This window comes from Aspergillus undulatus (genome assembly GCF_047715775.1).
Source record: "Aspergillus undulatus strain CBS 261.88 unplaced genomic scaffold BDV17scaffold_46, whole genome shotgun sequence".
NCBI classification, from domain to species: Eukaryota; Fungi; Ascomycota; class Eurotiomycetes; order Eurotiales; family Aspergillaceae; genus Aspergillus; species Aspergillus undulatus.
The window spans coordinates 232,486-247,326 of NW_027396650.1; the positions used below are offsets into that span (position 1 = coordinate 232,486).

A 14,841-nucleotide genomic window follows, 5' to 3' on the forward strand; every position below is an offset into this window, starting at 1 on the left:
CAACTTGAAATTTTTGGATATCAAAAGCAACAATATTTCCCTTCATTAGCATAGTCAACCCCTCAACGCTTGTCTTAATTTACTATAACATAGTACACGCGAGGAGGGGAAAAAGAGCCAAACCAAAAACCCAACCATCCCAATGCCAAAACCAAAAAGAGCCCGAATTTTACGCCGAAACCAAAATGCGCCCTCCAACACCGATTCCAAGAGCAAAACAAACCAAAGCCATGGCGCAGACACGAGGAAGAAGCACCGCAAAATGAGTTCCTTTGCGAAGCTATCCACGAAGAATAACTATAACAGCGCCAATGCGAATAAGGAGCACAATGCCCCGGCGCAGAAGCAGAAACATCAGCAGAAGCAGCACAGAAGACCGATTGTGCCGTTTCGGAGGAAGGATCGGATTTTGTTAATTGGGGAAGGTGCGTTATTCCTTGAGTTCTTCGAAATCACTTTGCTATGGTTGCAATCGTTCGCATTGGGGTACCGCGGCGGAGCTTGCCAATTGGGTCTATATGCGCATTGACGAGCGCTCATGTAGCGCCGCAAAAGTTGACCCCAATGCTACGACTAAAAGACAATGAGATATACTCAATGAAAGGCCGTCCTGGAGATCAAAGACTAATCATTGACAAACCCAAAATAGGCGACTTCTCATTTTCGCACTCCCTAGTCACGCACCACCGCTGCAAAAACCTAGTCGCAACATGCTACGACTCGAAGGAAACACTCTACGATAAATACCCACAAGCCGGTAAGAACATCGAAGACATCACTGGCCACTACTCCCCCCGAAAGACGAGATCGAAGTCGAAGTCGGAGTCGGAGTCACAATCCCAGTTCAAGGACGCCGAAACCAAATCTCAAAAAGCAAGTCCGAAGGTTTTGTTCTCCGTGGACGCGAAGAAACTTGGCTCGAATACAGGCGGTGGAAAAGACGTTCGGTTTGGGTTTCCGAGAAAGGAGCGCGAAAGGCCTGCTTGGAAGAAGAAAGACGAAAAGAAGGATAAGGACAAGGAAAAGGATAAGGGAGGGCCGTGGGATATGATCTGTTTCAATTTCCCCCATGTAGGCGGCCTTTCGACGGATGTGAATCGACAGGTTCGCGCGAATCAGGAGCTGCTTGTTGCGTTTTTCAAGGCTTCTGTGCCGCTCTTATCGGGGAGGCCTGATGAGGTGGATGAGGAGGATGGATGGGGTTCTGATCCGGACAGTGAAGATGGGTCTGATGAAGACGAGGCCGCAGGCGAGGGCGACGGGGATGATGATGAGCTTGCCAAGGCGAAGGATGAGCGCAGAACCGAGCCGGGCCAGATACTGGTTACACTGTTCGAGGGGGAACCATATACGCTTTGGAATATTCGAGACTTAGCGCGGCATGCCGGGTTGAAGGTCGTGACGAGCTTTAAGTTTCCGTGGGGTTGTTATCGAGGATATTCACACGCGCGGACATTGGGGGAAATTGAAGGGAAGGATGGTGGAAGAGGAGGGTGGCGGGGGGAGGATAGAGAGGCGAGGATGTACGTGTTTGAGAAGAAGACGGACGAACAAACAGCAACCGGAGCGGTTGGAACAAGGAGGAAGAGACAAGCGGATACAGATGATTCTGATAGTGACTAGAATATGTAAACTAAATGTATAACAAGGATATAATACCCGCTGTGCGCCGCCCAAATGAGAGATATAAACCACGCCTCGAGTTAAATATGGGGTTAGGACATCATGCACGGAATTACATGATATAAACCTTCTTCAGTTCTGACTCATCAAAGATCTCCCCGGTAATGGGGTCTTTGAGTTTGCCCGCCTCGACCGAGCTGAGCTTCTTGCTCATATCTAACAACCGGTGAAGACCATATACCCTGCCGTTTGGTAAAACAATGGGGTCATTTTCAACGGAGCTCTTTGTGTGATGGGCGTAAGGCAAATTCCGGGCAAGCTCGTTTAGTTCTGTAGAACATATAGGGCAGACAGCCGTGGTAGTCGAATGGGGATTGGAACTCGAAGAGGTGTAAGCCGAATGACATGCAGGGGTCTTTAGCGCGGAAAGACCGGCTGATAGAGCGATGTGTATCAATGGCCGAGAAGGCAATGAGAGAAGCTCATGGTGAGTGCGAATGAACAGGTCGGAGAGGTACATCCACCGTTCCGAGGCGTACATCGACTATGCCATGTTAGATTGACTCTAGTATAAGGTATAGGCACAACATACCCTGTATGGTTCAGCTCTAGTATCTGGGGAAAAAGCAAGCAAGCCGGCAGCGCGGTGGATTTCTGCTGACTGTGTCTCATCATACGGGGCGAGGTATTTCCTGGCATGAACCATTGCATCCACAAACTTTGCTTTGTCTCTTGTCCTGATCATCTCGATGTACTGCTGCAGCCGTAGCTCGAACTCCAAGTTGTACTGCATGACCCCATTAGAACAGCGCGGATAGCAGGGTGAAAACACAGGATCCGCTAACCTGACTCTTTTTTAATGCCGCCTTATTCTCGCTACACCACTGTAGAGCATCCTTGGCCTCGCCATGACGGAGACTTTCGGCAATTCGCTGGCATTGCACAAAGACATTGAGATCCACAAGCTCCTCGATATTTTTCTCCCTTGCAAGCTGCTGTGCACTCTCTGTATACCCAGAGCGCAACATATGGTCAACAACGAGCCTATCTAATCGAACCCTCGACCACTGGTCGTATTTGACGTCAGTCAAGCTAGGAATCTGGTAGAGCTGGTCTAGATGTTGTATGCGCTTCCTCGACTGCTGGTTGATCTTCTTCTCTTCCTGGTGTAAATCCTCCAGCTTCCGCTTTAGCCCCTGCATCCTTGATATCATGGCGTCGAGCGTGGCGAGGGTTTGGTCGGGTGTCTGATCGTTTGCCATTGAGGTTTTGGCCGCCTCTTTGAGTGCGGGGAGGACATACTCCTTTTCTCGCTCGGTGATGCGTTGGACAGATTTCAGGTTTTTTCGGGCGAGCTCATGGGGAAGTCGAAGGAGAGGTTGATCCTGCCAGGAATCCCTGTTAGTATTTAGGCAATGTATGTGGAGCGGGGTTGGGCTGGTATAGTACTAGGAGAAGGTGATTCTCCGCATTGAGCTTCGTAGACGTGAGCTCTGCGGCCATGGCGAGGTGCAGACGCAGGTAGAATTCGGAAACAGATAAGTGGCTTTGTTCAGTGTATATATGTATGAAGTTGGTAAGCCGATCGCCGTTGCGGGTTGTTCATGAGGTTGATGTTGTAGGGAGAAGTCTGTCGATGCGCCTCGTTGGTCGTGGCTTGTGATTAAGGTGCGGAGAAGTTCGGAGGTCACACCACCCGAGCCAACGTCATGCTTTACACAACTAGTTCAGCTTGACTCCTACATCTAATGGTAGCTCAACTGCTAGTATCACTCTTTGAGTTGGTATATGTATCTAGAAGACAGATACTGATTCATATGTTCAGAACTAACTGCAAGAATTACCAAACAAAGACGTAGATGTGAAGAAATCAGACAAATTGAACTCATTCCCTTTTCGACCCAAGACTCCGATAAATGAAACAAATATGATACAGGAAACTTGCCCAGGGATCGCCCAAGTGAGAGCGCGTTGGCATTCCTCGAGAGGGGAGGCAAGTGACTTCCTGGAATGACCTAATCACTGTCGTCGCTGTCATCCTTCTCCTGCTTGGACTTTCTTCGCTCCTTCTTTTCCTTCTTTTCCTTCTTCTTGCGCTTGCGCTCAGCGCGCTCTTCAGCGGTCTCGCCTTCGTGTCGCTTGCGCTTCTTCTTCTCATCGTCATCTTTGGAGTCGTCAATGTCCATCTTGGACTCGGTGGCCTCCGGAGACGATTCTTCGTTAGGCGCGGCTTCTTCCTTGGGAGCCGCCTCAACTGCGGACTGTGCGGCTTCTTCCTCAGGTGCAGTGTAATCTTTGTATTCAGACTTCCACTTAGCGGGCGTGGCTTCGTTGGCACGACCGTATTTCTAGAAATAGGTTAGTATAACAGGTGTCAATATTAGAAGTGCGCAGGGACTTACGTCGAGCTTTCCAGAGGACTTAAGCTTCTTCTTCTCAAGAGCAACAGGACCAAGACCCCATCGGCGAGGGTACAGGTCACGCTCCATGATACAACGCTTGACCTTGGCAACAACACCGTGATCGCAGGTGGAAAGTTCGACAGTAGACATCTGGGCAATACCGATCGCGATGGCCTCACCCTTGGTGGTCATGAGGACAACCTCCTCACCAAGTTCAATGCCAGCCTCTGTTTGAAATTAATAACCGAATCTTGACAAAGATAAAATGAGAACAGAGAACTAACCAAAGCGCAGAAGACCGGGAATCATGAGCTTGGCACCGTAGCAGACAGCGTTAACGGCGCTGTCCTTGACAACGATACGCTTGTAAGTCGTGAGGAGAGACTCAAGAGGCTTGATGACCTTGCGCAGGTAGGTCTCATCCCGCTGGTTGTCGTAAAGCCACTGCGCATCCAAGACGTCGTGCAGGGTGACCATGCCCTTGTTCTCGTCCATAGCTCCACTGCGCACACGTCTCAGTTCCTGCATGTGCGCGCCAACGCCGAGAAGAAGTCCGAGGTGAACACAGAGCGTACGGATGTAGGTACCAGCTTCACAGCTGACCCAGAAAACACCAAGGTGGCGTTCATTGTCGAACTCATACAGCTTGCTCTCGTGGATGGTACGGATACGGAGCTGACGCTTGACAGCCGAAATCAAGGGAGGACGCTGGAAAAGAGCACCAGTAAGAGTCTCAAGAGCCCGCTTGAATTGTGCCTCTCCACCGGGAATCTTGTCGTGGAGGCGAATAACGCAAACGTACTCCTTTCCGGCACCTTGTTGAGACTTGACCAGCCGGGTAGCGCGGTCAATGCAAACAATCAAGCAACCGGTGACCTTGGGATCGAGTGTACCACTGTGTCCAGTTTTTTCGGCCCTGTTCGAGACAGAAGTTCAGCACTCGGTACTCGACAGAGCCTTCCAAAAGCAGAATTTACCTCAAGATCCTCTTCATCCACGCGACGACTTCGTGACTGGATGGGTTTGAGGGCTTGTCGAGATTAATCACACCGGAGTTGATGTACGACTTCAAATCCCGCTTGAGAGGCGAGGAACCAGCGGGAATGGGCGTGAAGTGTCCAGTCCTGACCATGACTATGAAGGACAATCAGCGCTACTTCGAACAAATGGAAGGCAGGTGCATGCAAAGCAGCATAGACGCAGACATACGCTTGTCGTAGTTTTTGAGCAGCAAAGGCCAGTCCTCTGTGCTAATGTTGGAGACCGTAGCCTCCGGCTTAATGGTGTAGTCCACCGCTTCCTTGGCCATTGCGACTGCTATTCTGAACAGGCTGGCGGCTCACTGGGTGTAAGGAAGTCGGCCGGTCGTTAGTGTCGAGGTAAAGTACGGAAAATGCACTCCCTGGCTCAGATTTTGTTCTGCCGCGAGAAGGTCCAGAAAAATTTCAAGTGCGGCGAGAGCTCCGGCGACCAATCGGATTAGCGAACGGATGGTTTCGCAGATCACGTGCCTTTCACGAGTCTCAAGTCGCAACTGCAAGTGTGCGATAGATGAACCGGATGGACTTTACTTTAGATTACTATTATTGAAACCTACAGACTCATATCTACTTGATGGACCTTTCAATTGATTCATATATTGTGTTGATATGTACAAGATTGATTCTGTGAGAAGCTTTCCAAGACATCTTCATCTTGGACGGACGCTCTACCTAGTTTCCCCCGAGCCTGCGTCCTGAGCCTCTGCTATCCCAGGCAGTTCGAACAGACGATGTCCAGCCGCGAGACTCCTCGTTATCAACGGGAGGTCGGTAAGCCTGCCCGTACACCCGACTCTGGCCTCCGCGCAAAGCCCTGGTGAACCACCTCTGAACGAACACCGGGGTGCCAACGTAGTTCCTTCCACCACCAAAGGTAGGATAGATGCGAGTGAGGAAGTCATAGAGGTGAGCTGCGATGATCCCCGTGAGCTCAACCGATGCAGCAAGCCACCCCTTCATGCAGAAAGTCAAGGCAAGCCTTGCCCAGGGCAAGTACAGGGTGGGAATCTCGACTACGAAAAACATTGTCCTTGTACCCTTGTTATCCTGAGAGTATGTGTATGCAAAAGCCAGGATCAAAGCTGCTGCGCATTAGCATCCGCCAAAATACGATTCTTGTACCAAGCTCACCCTGTGTAAATATCCCGGCTCCCAGATAAAACCCTGCGGTGAGCTTCAGGCTGTTAGCATTGGCCGGGTTACACTGAGATTTTGCTTGTGCGGATGAAAGAGCAGAAAATTTTACGAATATCGAGTACATGACTATGCAGATACAGTGTTTTAGAAGCATGTAGGGCACCAAAACCACCTGCGCAAACAATTTATCGCGCAGGCTATCTCACTGGTAGTCCCACCATTCCCACATGTACATGGCCCTTTAAGGATCAAAAGAGTAGGCACCATATGCAACGCAGGGGTGATCTTCCTCGTTTCCAGGAACCGCTTCAGCTAGCTTATGGCTGGGCGGGCAGATATGCGAGGTTTGTAGGGCAAAAGAGAAGAAAGAATGAAGCAAAAATTGGAATAGCAGGGGAAAAGGTGACAATTTATCTGGTAGATACAGCTTATCAGGATGAGTAAAACTTACCATGATAGTAGAAGCAACAAAGATCACGTAGATGAAGAAGCTTCCGGGCGTGCTGAATCGGGGCGAGCCAAACTCAAGTCTGCTGGAATATGTGTACACTACACATGCATTAGCTCAAATTGCAGGCGTGTCGAGCGTGGCCGGCGTACTGAAATAAAGGTCGAATATGATGTTTAGCTTTTTGTCCGTCAGAAGAAAAGGAGTAAATAGTCTCCATATCTGAGGTTGGAATTTGAAGAGAAGCTGAGGGACAAATGGAACAAAGTAAGAAGAAAGCGTTTGGCTGTAAATCAAAGCTGACTCGATGAAAGTAAGTGCCGTAATTGTCCTAAAAGACCGTCAGTCTAAGAAGCAGCGAGACCCATTTGAAGGAAGCAACGTACCTAGAAACAGGAGGAAGGGTCCTGAAGTCGTCCATTGCTGCAAGAGTAAGTAACTAATACGGAAGACCACACAGTCAATGTTGAGATGTTATAGATATATCGAGTTCAGTCAAGTTGACGACACCTCATTCTGTGTCCGAGAATCAACTGAAAAGTCTGTGGGTGGACAATTGGCCAGAGTTGAAGATTGAGAAGAAAAAAGGGAAAGGGATCAACTCCGAGATTTAAGCGATTGCCTGACTTTTTGGAACATCATTCTTCCGTCCCGGGGGCCTCGTCGACCACTTAGGGATAGTATATGGACGTATACGATGCATAAAACTCGATACTTTTATGCAGCTAAGCTCAGTATCCTCGTCGAGACAGGTGTACTATAGGCAGTCACCGTTCAGTCGATCAGACGCGCTCTCGCTGGGAAGCATACATGCTAAGTATGGAACGCTACTTAGACCGCCATCCTACGGTAAACTTCATCTTCCCCTCGTTCATGCCGCCGGAGAAATTTCCAAGTACATGTAGTTGAGGACACAGCATAATAATTTTCCTTTGAAAGATCTGAGAATCATGAGCAAGGTCCCTGGGTTCCACCAACGTTGACAGATCCTCGGACAGCCAGGCCTCCGTCTTTACCCTCGATCCAGACATCCCAGGTGGTATCACTGTTCGACTTTGGTTTGCCGCAGATACTTAACTCATCATCGACAAAGAGGGGTGCTAAATTTTTGTAATCAATGCCTCTGAAAGTCAAACCGTTTCCCTGCAGGTGATGTCGGAGACCTGTAAGAAGAAGTGTTAATGTCAAGGGACCATGCACTAGAAGGTTCCGATAGCCCTCAACGTCCCGAGTGTAGCCTTGGTCGAGATGTATCAGATGAGCATTAAAAGTCAAAGCCGAGAAGCGAAAGAGTAGCGCCTTAGTAGGCTTTGTCCGATACCGGAATGCCGGATTTATTGGAGCTTTGAAGAGAACAAGCAGGTCAGCTGGTGAGTTTGTGGTATCAGTGAGCTCTACACACATTTGATCGTTCTAGAGGCTTGAAAGAACGCAGCCTTGTCCTGAGCCAACTGGTCGGTAGTTTTGTCCCGCATGAACACCAAATCCCTGGTTTCGATGACCGGGGCGTGCGCTCCTGCATCCTCGACTTCATCCCAAATTCGTTTCCTTAAGTCAATCTCTGTTTCTTCTTCCCGTACTGTGTCTATGTGCCTCCCTATCCTGACGATGATCTTTTCATCCCCTGGTTGTCCTTTGACAATGACTTCACGGATTCCTTCGATGCATACGGCGCGACTGCCGTCGAGAAGTAGCTTCTTTGTATCTGCAAATCTTACGCTTCCGCCGGCCCACAAGCGCCTATTGAAGGGCTTCCCGGGGAAATGTAGTGTGTCGGTGCCGTCGGGTAGCAGCTGGGAAAGGGTAACTTGAGGCGGGAAGTAGACTAGGTGGTGGGCAGGCGGTAATTGCGGCGGGCGAGTAACTGTTGAAAGATTTGTCTGAATCTGGGATGACGAGTCTGGTTTTGGAAACAGGTGTGTTAATGTTAGATTCAAGAGATGAGACGGTTGAGGGTGAAGATAGTCAAAATTCAAGGGAAGTTTCCGGCCCGTTAATTCTTGGTGTAAGCGCTCCGAGAACGAGGCATAACCTCGTACTGTGCAAGCATTCCCCAGGCCACTGGTCGAGCATAAAAGCCATGATTTCACCTTGTTCATTGGTAAAGTTCAGAATCTGTCCCGAAGGCACCGCCTGATCTTTCTTCTGTCATCCGATTGCGGTGGAAGTTTGACTTGTTTGTCCGGCAATACCCCAGAGTACACATCCCACAAAGATCTGCAAGGCGGAATTCCATTTTTGGGACTCAAATATGCATTGAATCAAGGGTTTTCCTGCCTGAACCCAAGCTGAATCCCAAGAGTGGTTGCCGTTATTCAGCAAATTCGAAGGGTGGCTTGCTGACGACTAAATGGCGCCCCTCAAAGTGACGTTCTTGGGTCCCGCGGCCTCGTTCTCTCATCAGGTCAGACACAATCAACGCGCGATCCGATCTGTTTAGCGTCATTAACGCAGTTTGCAGGCTGCCGTCGAGACTTTTGGGAGCTCTTCTGAGCTCATACCCTGCCTATCGTTCGCGGACGCCATTGCTTCAGTCGAAAACGGAAGGGCAGACTATGCCATTGTTCCGTTTGAGAATTCAACGAATGGGGCAGTCGTTCAAACATTAGATCTCCTGGTGGATCGAAATGGCAACTACAGCGATGTGACGGTGTGCAGCGAATATTATCTCACAGTGCATCATTGCTTCTTGGCTCGAAATGGACTCATTCCATCAGGACAAGAAGATTACAGCTCCATAACCAAGCTATATACGCATCCGCAAGCATGGGGTCAATGCGAGAAGTTCCTAGCACAACACTTCAAGGGCGTGGAAAGACAAGATGTATCATCGACGTCCAAGGCTGCCGAGACAGTATTGAAGACAACAAATGAGGTTAACGCTGCCATAGCCAGTCGCTTTGCGGGAGAGTACTACGGCCTGGATATTCTCGCGCAGAATATTGAGGACATAGCCAACAATACCACGCGCTTCTTGGTGTTGAGAAATGTGAATGCAGAACACACGGCTCACTTTCCTCCGGATTCTGTGAAAGAGACTTCCACTCAGAAACAACCTCTAGCTGTCCCAAAGACGAAGAAAACGTTGATCTCCTTCATGGTTCCCCATGAGACCCTCGGGGCATTGGCAGACGCCCTGCTGATCTTCAAAGTCTTTGGGATGAACCTCACGAGTATAAGCACTCGTCCAAGCCAAATACAAGCCTGGAAATATGTGTTCCTGGTAGAAAGCGAGACTGACCAGACCAAGGAAATTGTGCCTAGTCTTATGGATAGTCTGAGGAAAGTTACCGAGAATTGCAAGCATTTAGGAACATGGGCAAATCAGCTGGTGTCAACGTGAGGTGACATGTTTATCAGAACACCAGGAGCATGAAAACGTCCCAATACGAGCTGTTCCATTTCGTGCCAAAATGGGCTAAGGACAATGCCCCGGATATATCGATCGCCACATTATGAAGAGTCGGGGTGTCACACCATTCTATAAACTGCAATACGCTATATACTATGATAAGATTGACGTCTATTTGAGCGATATTTTGTTTAGAGTAATGATGATTTGGCGTGAGTTCAAGATAAACAAAAGCAACTACCCTGGCTCCAGGAGATTGCCAGAACAAAAACAATTTAACTGCCAGTTTGAAAAGAGAAGCATAAGCTCAACAATCTGCTGCATGAACCGTTGGGGATTGATGAATCCACCATGTTCATGCGAACACACCTGGTGGTTGGCCTAGAGCCTCTAAGCAACCTGGGTGATCCTGTTACGGAGCTGGGATGGCCCTAATGTGGATTTTAGCATGTCAAAAAAGCTCATCAAGTTTCAGATATAAGGCATACCTGTGAGCAGCTACACAAAGCTTTATCCATGTCGCGTCACGGTATCAACCGTGAGAGCTACGGTTTTGCCTTCGAAGCCGCCTTTGTCATGCATCGGGCGAGCCGTCAAAAGATCCACTCGTGGAACTTCTGGCCTTTCATCCTCGCTCCCTGCGAGGCCGCTCAACCGTCAATCTGAAAGGCGGTCAGTATGAAACTCAGAAAGGCATATCACCGGCAATCTGGTGCACCTACCGTCGTAGAATTCATCCTCGTCAGAATAATCAGCAAGTTGTTCAAAATTGACCTTATACCGAAGAATTGCTCCGATACCACCGAAACCCTTGACAAACTGGTTTCCTTCGCTCGACTTGTCTGACACGAACTCCAGAGTGGCACCGAAGTCCTTGTAGCCTTCAGCAAGCCATTCAAGGAATGAACCCTGTTCAACAACCTCCATTTCTGCGCCCGTTTCCTTGTCAAGGAAGAACTCCTTGTTGTTTTCCTCCTGAGCCTTGGTGGTATGAACGGTGACCTCGGAGCCCTCGGAGTTCTTGAGAACCCATCGGGTGACATCCAAGTTCTCGTACACTATGAGCGTCTCGCACGCTCCGAGCTCTAGTGCCTTAAGAGTATCCTCCACACCGTAGCAAACTTTCCCCGTGTCCTGACTGATTTCTTCAAAGTACTTGCCGATAAGCTTCTTTTCCTGAACAAATTTCACGTTGCTCAGAGTTTCGGACGAAAGTTCAATTGCCTGGTTGAAACCATTCTCTCCACCGTAAGACACGTCAACAACCTTGATGACCTTTGCCTGAAGTCGCTGGTCGAACATATCGGACTGATTTAGATCGTTTTTGAAGTCGGCAGAACCGGCAAGGATTAGACCCGCGACGTTGACCTTGTCGTTGGTAATATAATTCTGCACAGCCAACTCGGCGATCTTTCGGACGTAGTTGTGACGCTTTTCCTCTCGTAGACGCGCGAAACGAAGGGCGGACTGACCACCACGACCGTGTTTCTTTGGTAGGTCGACGCTCAGCTTTTGCAGGATTTCCCTCGTGTTGCCACTTAGGGTACCGAAGAGCGCACCGTTACCATCCATGACAATAAAACCGAACTTCTGGTCTGATTCGAGCAATTCGCTTAGGGCTTCGGTATGAAATTTGTTGTCACAAAGGTAGAGAGATGTGTTGATAGGCTTGAAAGGCTCGAAATCGATGTTGATTTTACGCTCCTTTCCTTCAGAGGTGATGATTTCACCACAGTATACAACCAAGCCATTCGGAGGAACCTTATTATAGAGCTTGAGACGTTGCTGGGTGGAAGTAATGGCGGACAGGACAGAGAGACGGTTAACACGAGATTTGATGTTGGAAGCCGTTCCCTGTGAATGGATATGAGAGACTGTTCTTCAGCCATTTATAATCGACAGGTGAACTTACGAATTCTTCTGCCAACATCTTCGCCGCTCGCGATACCTGATCCTTGGGAGCTAAAGCGTTCAGGTTAGTGGCCGAACGACGAGAGAGGCCTAACCAAAGACGTACGGATAATGAGAGAGATCATGGATGTTCCATTTCCTCGAGCGGCCTCGAGCCGCTTGATGAGCTTCTTTATCTTCCATATCTCAATGTTCTTCTCCGCTTCGTTCGCCTGCTGAACCGCGCTCATTTTGGGCGATGGCGACGGTAGTGTCTGGCCCTAGTTGGAAAATTATAGGTTGGCCAACTGGTACTTGAAAACTGTCAGTACCGCGATTAATACCGAAGGCTCGCCGAGTGACCAAGAGACGACGAAAATGATATATGAATATATCTGGCAGATAGGGAAAGCGTGCAAATGTAAAAGCAGAAGACGGGAAGTGGAAGAGTAAGCACGTTACGTACCTTGAGGCTGGTCAAATTGCCGTCCGAGTCCAGCGGGGTGTTTAAACAAAATTCGTTCAGGCACCGTGGGGTGGCCGCCGCATTATGAGAGCGCCTACACTGATGATGTAAGCTCGCTAGGACATCAACGAGGCCCTGCTTGTGCCTGACAATGGACAATGCCGTCATGGGTTGACCCCAGAGCATTCTGTACTTGTTGCAAACAAATAACTTTGCTGGAGAATTACCGCCGGAGAGTCAAGAGTCGGCCCAAAGGCACAGAGACCATTACGGTGGTGGTGTTAGAGAGGAGGGGTACCAAACTCCCGGCGTCTCTGTACATATAAGGAGCAGTGTGTGTAAGCCGAACATTCTCTTCTCGCCTTCAAGAGATACAGTCATATCCGCTGATCTAGCTGTAATTTACTTGATTGGAGACGCGCAGAGAAAAATATAGTGGGCTCATGCGGTTGGAGAACTGTAACCGCTTTGCAGTGTAGAGTGCTTGTCAAGTGCTTGACTTGCATGAAGTCTAGAGCTTTCTGCTCGTACCACCAAGATAGGCGTTGACTTATCTGCGTCTATCTACTGAATTACCTATTATTTCCTTGGACTCTTTGAACTTCATGATTCCTCTTTAAGGCCGACATCTCCACACTTTGCTTGCCCGAAAGTCGGAGGAGCTTCAGATAGCAGTTCGCGGCCCTTATCTCTGATGTTATGTCATTGTTTTCTATACCATCCTATCTGCTGTAGATTTCCCAGACTTGCTAACATCTGGGTGCTCTTATAACAATTTAGAAGCACCAAGGTAGGTTGGATCAAAATTGTACATAACCTTGAGAGCAACCTGCCGGAGCAAGCTACTGGAGCTGCTACGACTTGGGAACTTCTCTCTCTCCTGCTCGTGCTTCTATCTGTCCAGCCCGCGATTGAATTCTGATGCCCAACAGATATTGACACTATTCCGATCAGAACTTGAGAAGCAGCCAGAAGACATGTTTGAGAATAATTCTGAGGCACCTGGGAGCCAGCGCTCAGCGGCATACAGCATGCCATCCTCGGGCTCGCCGGTGGATTCACGAGCGCCCTCTGACCGTCGACCGAGTGATCATGACTATTTTTTCGAGAGACCGAGGTAGGTCCCCTTTTCCGATACAGCGTACAATCTCTTAATCATGATACTCGTCAGGTCAGCGTCTTTTTCGATGCGGTTTAGACAAGCCGGCGGCGTCAATAGCATTGATAACTTTGCTCGCTCATGGCAGAGGGCTGCATGCTTCCCAGAGGTCTTTCCTCGACATTCTTCCTTCGTGACGGCTGAGTCGGATGAGGGTTGGCATCCTTCGGGTGATAGTTTCGTCGGATCGCACGGGTCATCGCACGCTGACTTGGACCCGACTTTGACCCGGCCCCTTCTGAGTGATAACGTGCCCGGAGGCCTTGGCCAGAGAGATGGTGGCCTAAATACAGGCCACCTCGAACTGCCTCTCGGCACCTCATATGGCTCGATATCATCTCGCGTTAGTGAATCAGCTCGGAAGCACGTTATAGAGTTTCATAGACAGCAACAAGCTCATCCCGAGCCTGCTGTTAGTCAGGATGGGGAACCGTTGCTCGTCAAACAATTGCAGCACGAGGATGGTACTCGTGAGAGCGTTATTGTCGGCCAGTCGACAGTGCCACAAACGGTGTTTAATTCGGTGAACGTGCTGATTGGTGTCGGCCTACTGAGTCTACCGCTAGCAATGAAACATGCCGGATGGCTTCTCGGTTTGACATTTCTTCTCTTTGCAGCAATCACCACATCCTATACAGCTAAGATCCTAGCTAAGTGCCTTGATGTCGACCGAAGTCTGGTGACGTACGCCGACCTGGCCTATATCAGTTTTGGGCACCACGCTCGGCTGGTTATAAGCTTCTTGTTCTGCTTGGAACTCCTAGGGGCATGCGTTGCCCTTGTTGTGCTCTTCGCAGACAGTCTTCACGTTCTTCTTCCAGGATTGAGCATTCCTCAGTGGCAGATCATATGTGGGCTAATGTTGGTACCGCTCAGCTTTGTGCCTTTACGGCTTTTGAGCGTGACAAGTATCCTCGGTATACTTTCATGCACATCCAGTATGTCCCTTACATTCGTCCTCGGCTAGGTTCAATTGAACTGACTGTCATAGTTGTGGCTATAATATGCATTGATGGCTTTGTTAAACCACATGCCCCTGGCTCGCTGCGTGAACCAATGCAGACCTACTTGTTGCCTGAGAACTGGGGTACACTTCCTCTGAGCTTCGGCTTGATCATGTGTAAGTCACTAAGCGTTTCTCGGAGGACGCACATGGCTCACAAGTTTCAGCGCCCTGGGGCGGACACGGTGTGTTTCCTAACATATACCGAGACATGAGACACCCACAAAAATATGGCAAAAGTCTTTGGGCAACATACATTTTCACGGTGAGCAAGCTTTGCCAAAGAAAAAAAAAAAAAAAAAAAAAAAAAAAAAAAAAAAA

At 49.1% G+C, this 14,841-nt stretch overlaps 6 protein-coding genes across 6 annotated transcripts; 2 read left to right on the plus strand and 4 right to left on the minus strand.

Moving 5' to 3' along the window:
• The first annotated feature begins 15 nt into the window (after nucleotides 1-15).
• Nucleotides 16-1,679, plus strand: BDV17DRAFT_162746 (25S rRNA (uracil2634-N3)-methyltransferase). Its single transcript, XM_073754689.1, has 2 exons — nucleotides 16-425; nucleotides 650-1,679. The coding sequence occupies exons 1-2, from the start codon at nucleotides 143-145 to the stop codon at nucleotides 1,621-1,623; spliced, it is 1,257 nt and encodes a 418-aa protein (XP_073612945.1). The 5' UTR covers nucleotides 16-142; the 3' UTR covers nucleotides 1,624-1,679.
• Nucleotides 1,680-3,272, minus strand: BDV17DRAFT_162751 (FYV10 family protein). Its single transcript, XM_073754690.1, has 4 exons — nucleotides 3,073-3,272; nucleotides 2,469-3,008; nucleotides 2,216-2,410; nucleotides 1,680-2,167 (listed from the first exon to the last, which is right to left on the minus strand). Exons 1-4 carry the CDS (start codon nucleotides 3,124-3,126, stop codon nucleotides 1,736-1,738), a joined length of 1,221 nt encoding a protein of 406 aa, XP_073612946.1. The 5' UTR covers nucleotides 3,127-3,272; the 3' UTR covers nucleotides 1,680-1,735.
• Nucleotides 3,273-3,384: 112 nt separating this feature from the next.
• Nucleotides 3,385-5,489, minus strand: cbf5 (pseudouridine synthase CBF5). Its single transcript, XM_073754691.1, has 5 exons — nucleotides 5,235-5,489; nucleotides 5,003-5,159; nucleotides 4,310-4,941; nucleotides 4,026-4,252; nucleotides 3,385-3,971 (listed from the first exon to the last, which is right to left on the minus strand). The coding sequence occupies exons 1-5, from the start codon at nucleotides 5,332-5,334 to the stop codon at nucleotides 3,639-3,641; spliced, it is 1,449 nt and encodes a 482-aa protein (XP_073612947.1). The 5' UTR covers nucleotides 5,335-5,489; the 3' UTR covers nucleotides 3,385-3,638.
• A 248-nt stretch (nucleotides 5,490-5,737) lies between these two features.
• Nucleotides 5,738-9,176, minus strand: BDV17DRAFT_283559 (uncharacterized protein; the record flags this gene model as incomplete). Its single annotated transcript, XM_073760379.1, has 8 exons — nucleotides 5,738-6,112; nucleotides 6,197-6,229; nucleotides 6,654-6,751; nucleotides 6,803-6,981; nucleotides 7,037-7,073; nucleotides 7,667-7,888; nucleotides 8,053-8,688; nucleotides 9,152-9,176. The coding sequence occupies 8 exons, from the start codon at nucleotides 9,174-9,176 to the stop codon at nucleotides 5,738-5,740; spliced, it is 1,605 nt and encodes a 534-aa protein (XP_073612948.1).
• Nucleotides 9,177-10,551: 1,375 nt separating this feature from the next.
• Nucleotides 10,552-12,339, minus strand: BDV17DRAFT_162820 (translation termination factor eRF1). Its single transcript, XM_073754692.1, has 3 exons — nucleotides 12,020-12,339; nucleotides 11,915-11,964; nucleotides 10,552-11,856 (listed from the first exon to the last, which is right to left on the minus strand). The coding sequence occupies exons 1-3, from the start codon at nucleotides 12,141-12,143 to the stop codon at nucleotides 10,660-10,662; spliced, it is 1,371 nt and encodes a 456-aa protein (XP_073612949.1). The 5' UTR covers nucleotides 12,144-12,339; the 3' UTR covers nucleotides 10,552-10,659.
• A 627-nt stretch (nucleotides 12,340-12,966) lies between these two features.
• On the plus strand, nucleotides 12,967-14,801 carry BDV17DRAFT_162897 (putative transporter). Its single transcript, XM_073754693.1, has 3 exons — nucleotides 12,967-13,475; nucleotides 13,535-14,455; nucleotides 14,509-14,801. The coding sequence occupies exons 1-3, from the start codon at nucleotides 13,451-13,453 to the stop codon at nucleotides 14,733-14,735; spliced, it is 1,173 nt and encodes a 390-aa protein (XP_073612950.1). The 5' UTR covers nucleotides 12,967-13,450; the 3' UTR covers nucleotides 14,736-14,801.
• Nucleotides 14,802-14,841: the final 40 nt, after the last annotated feature.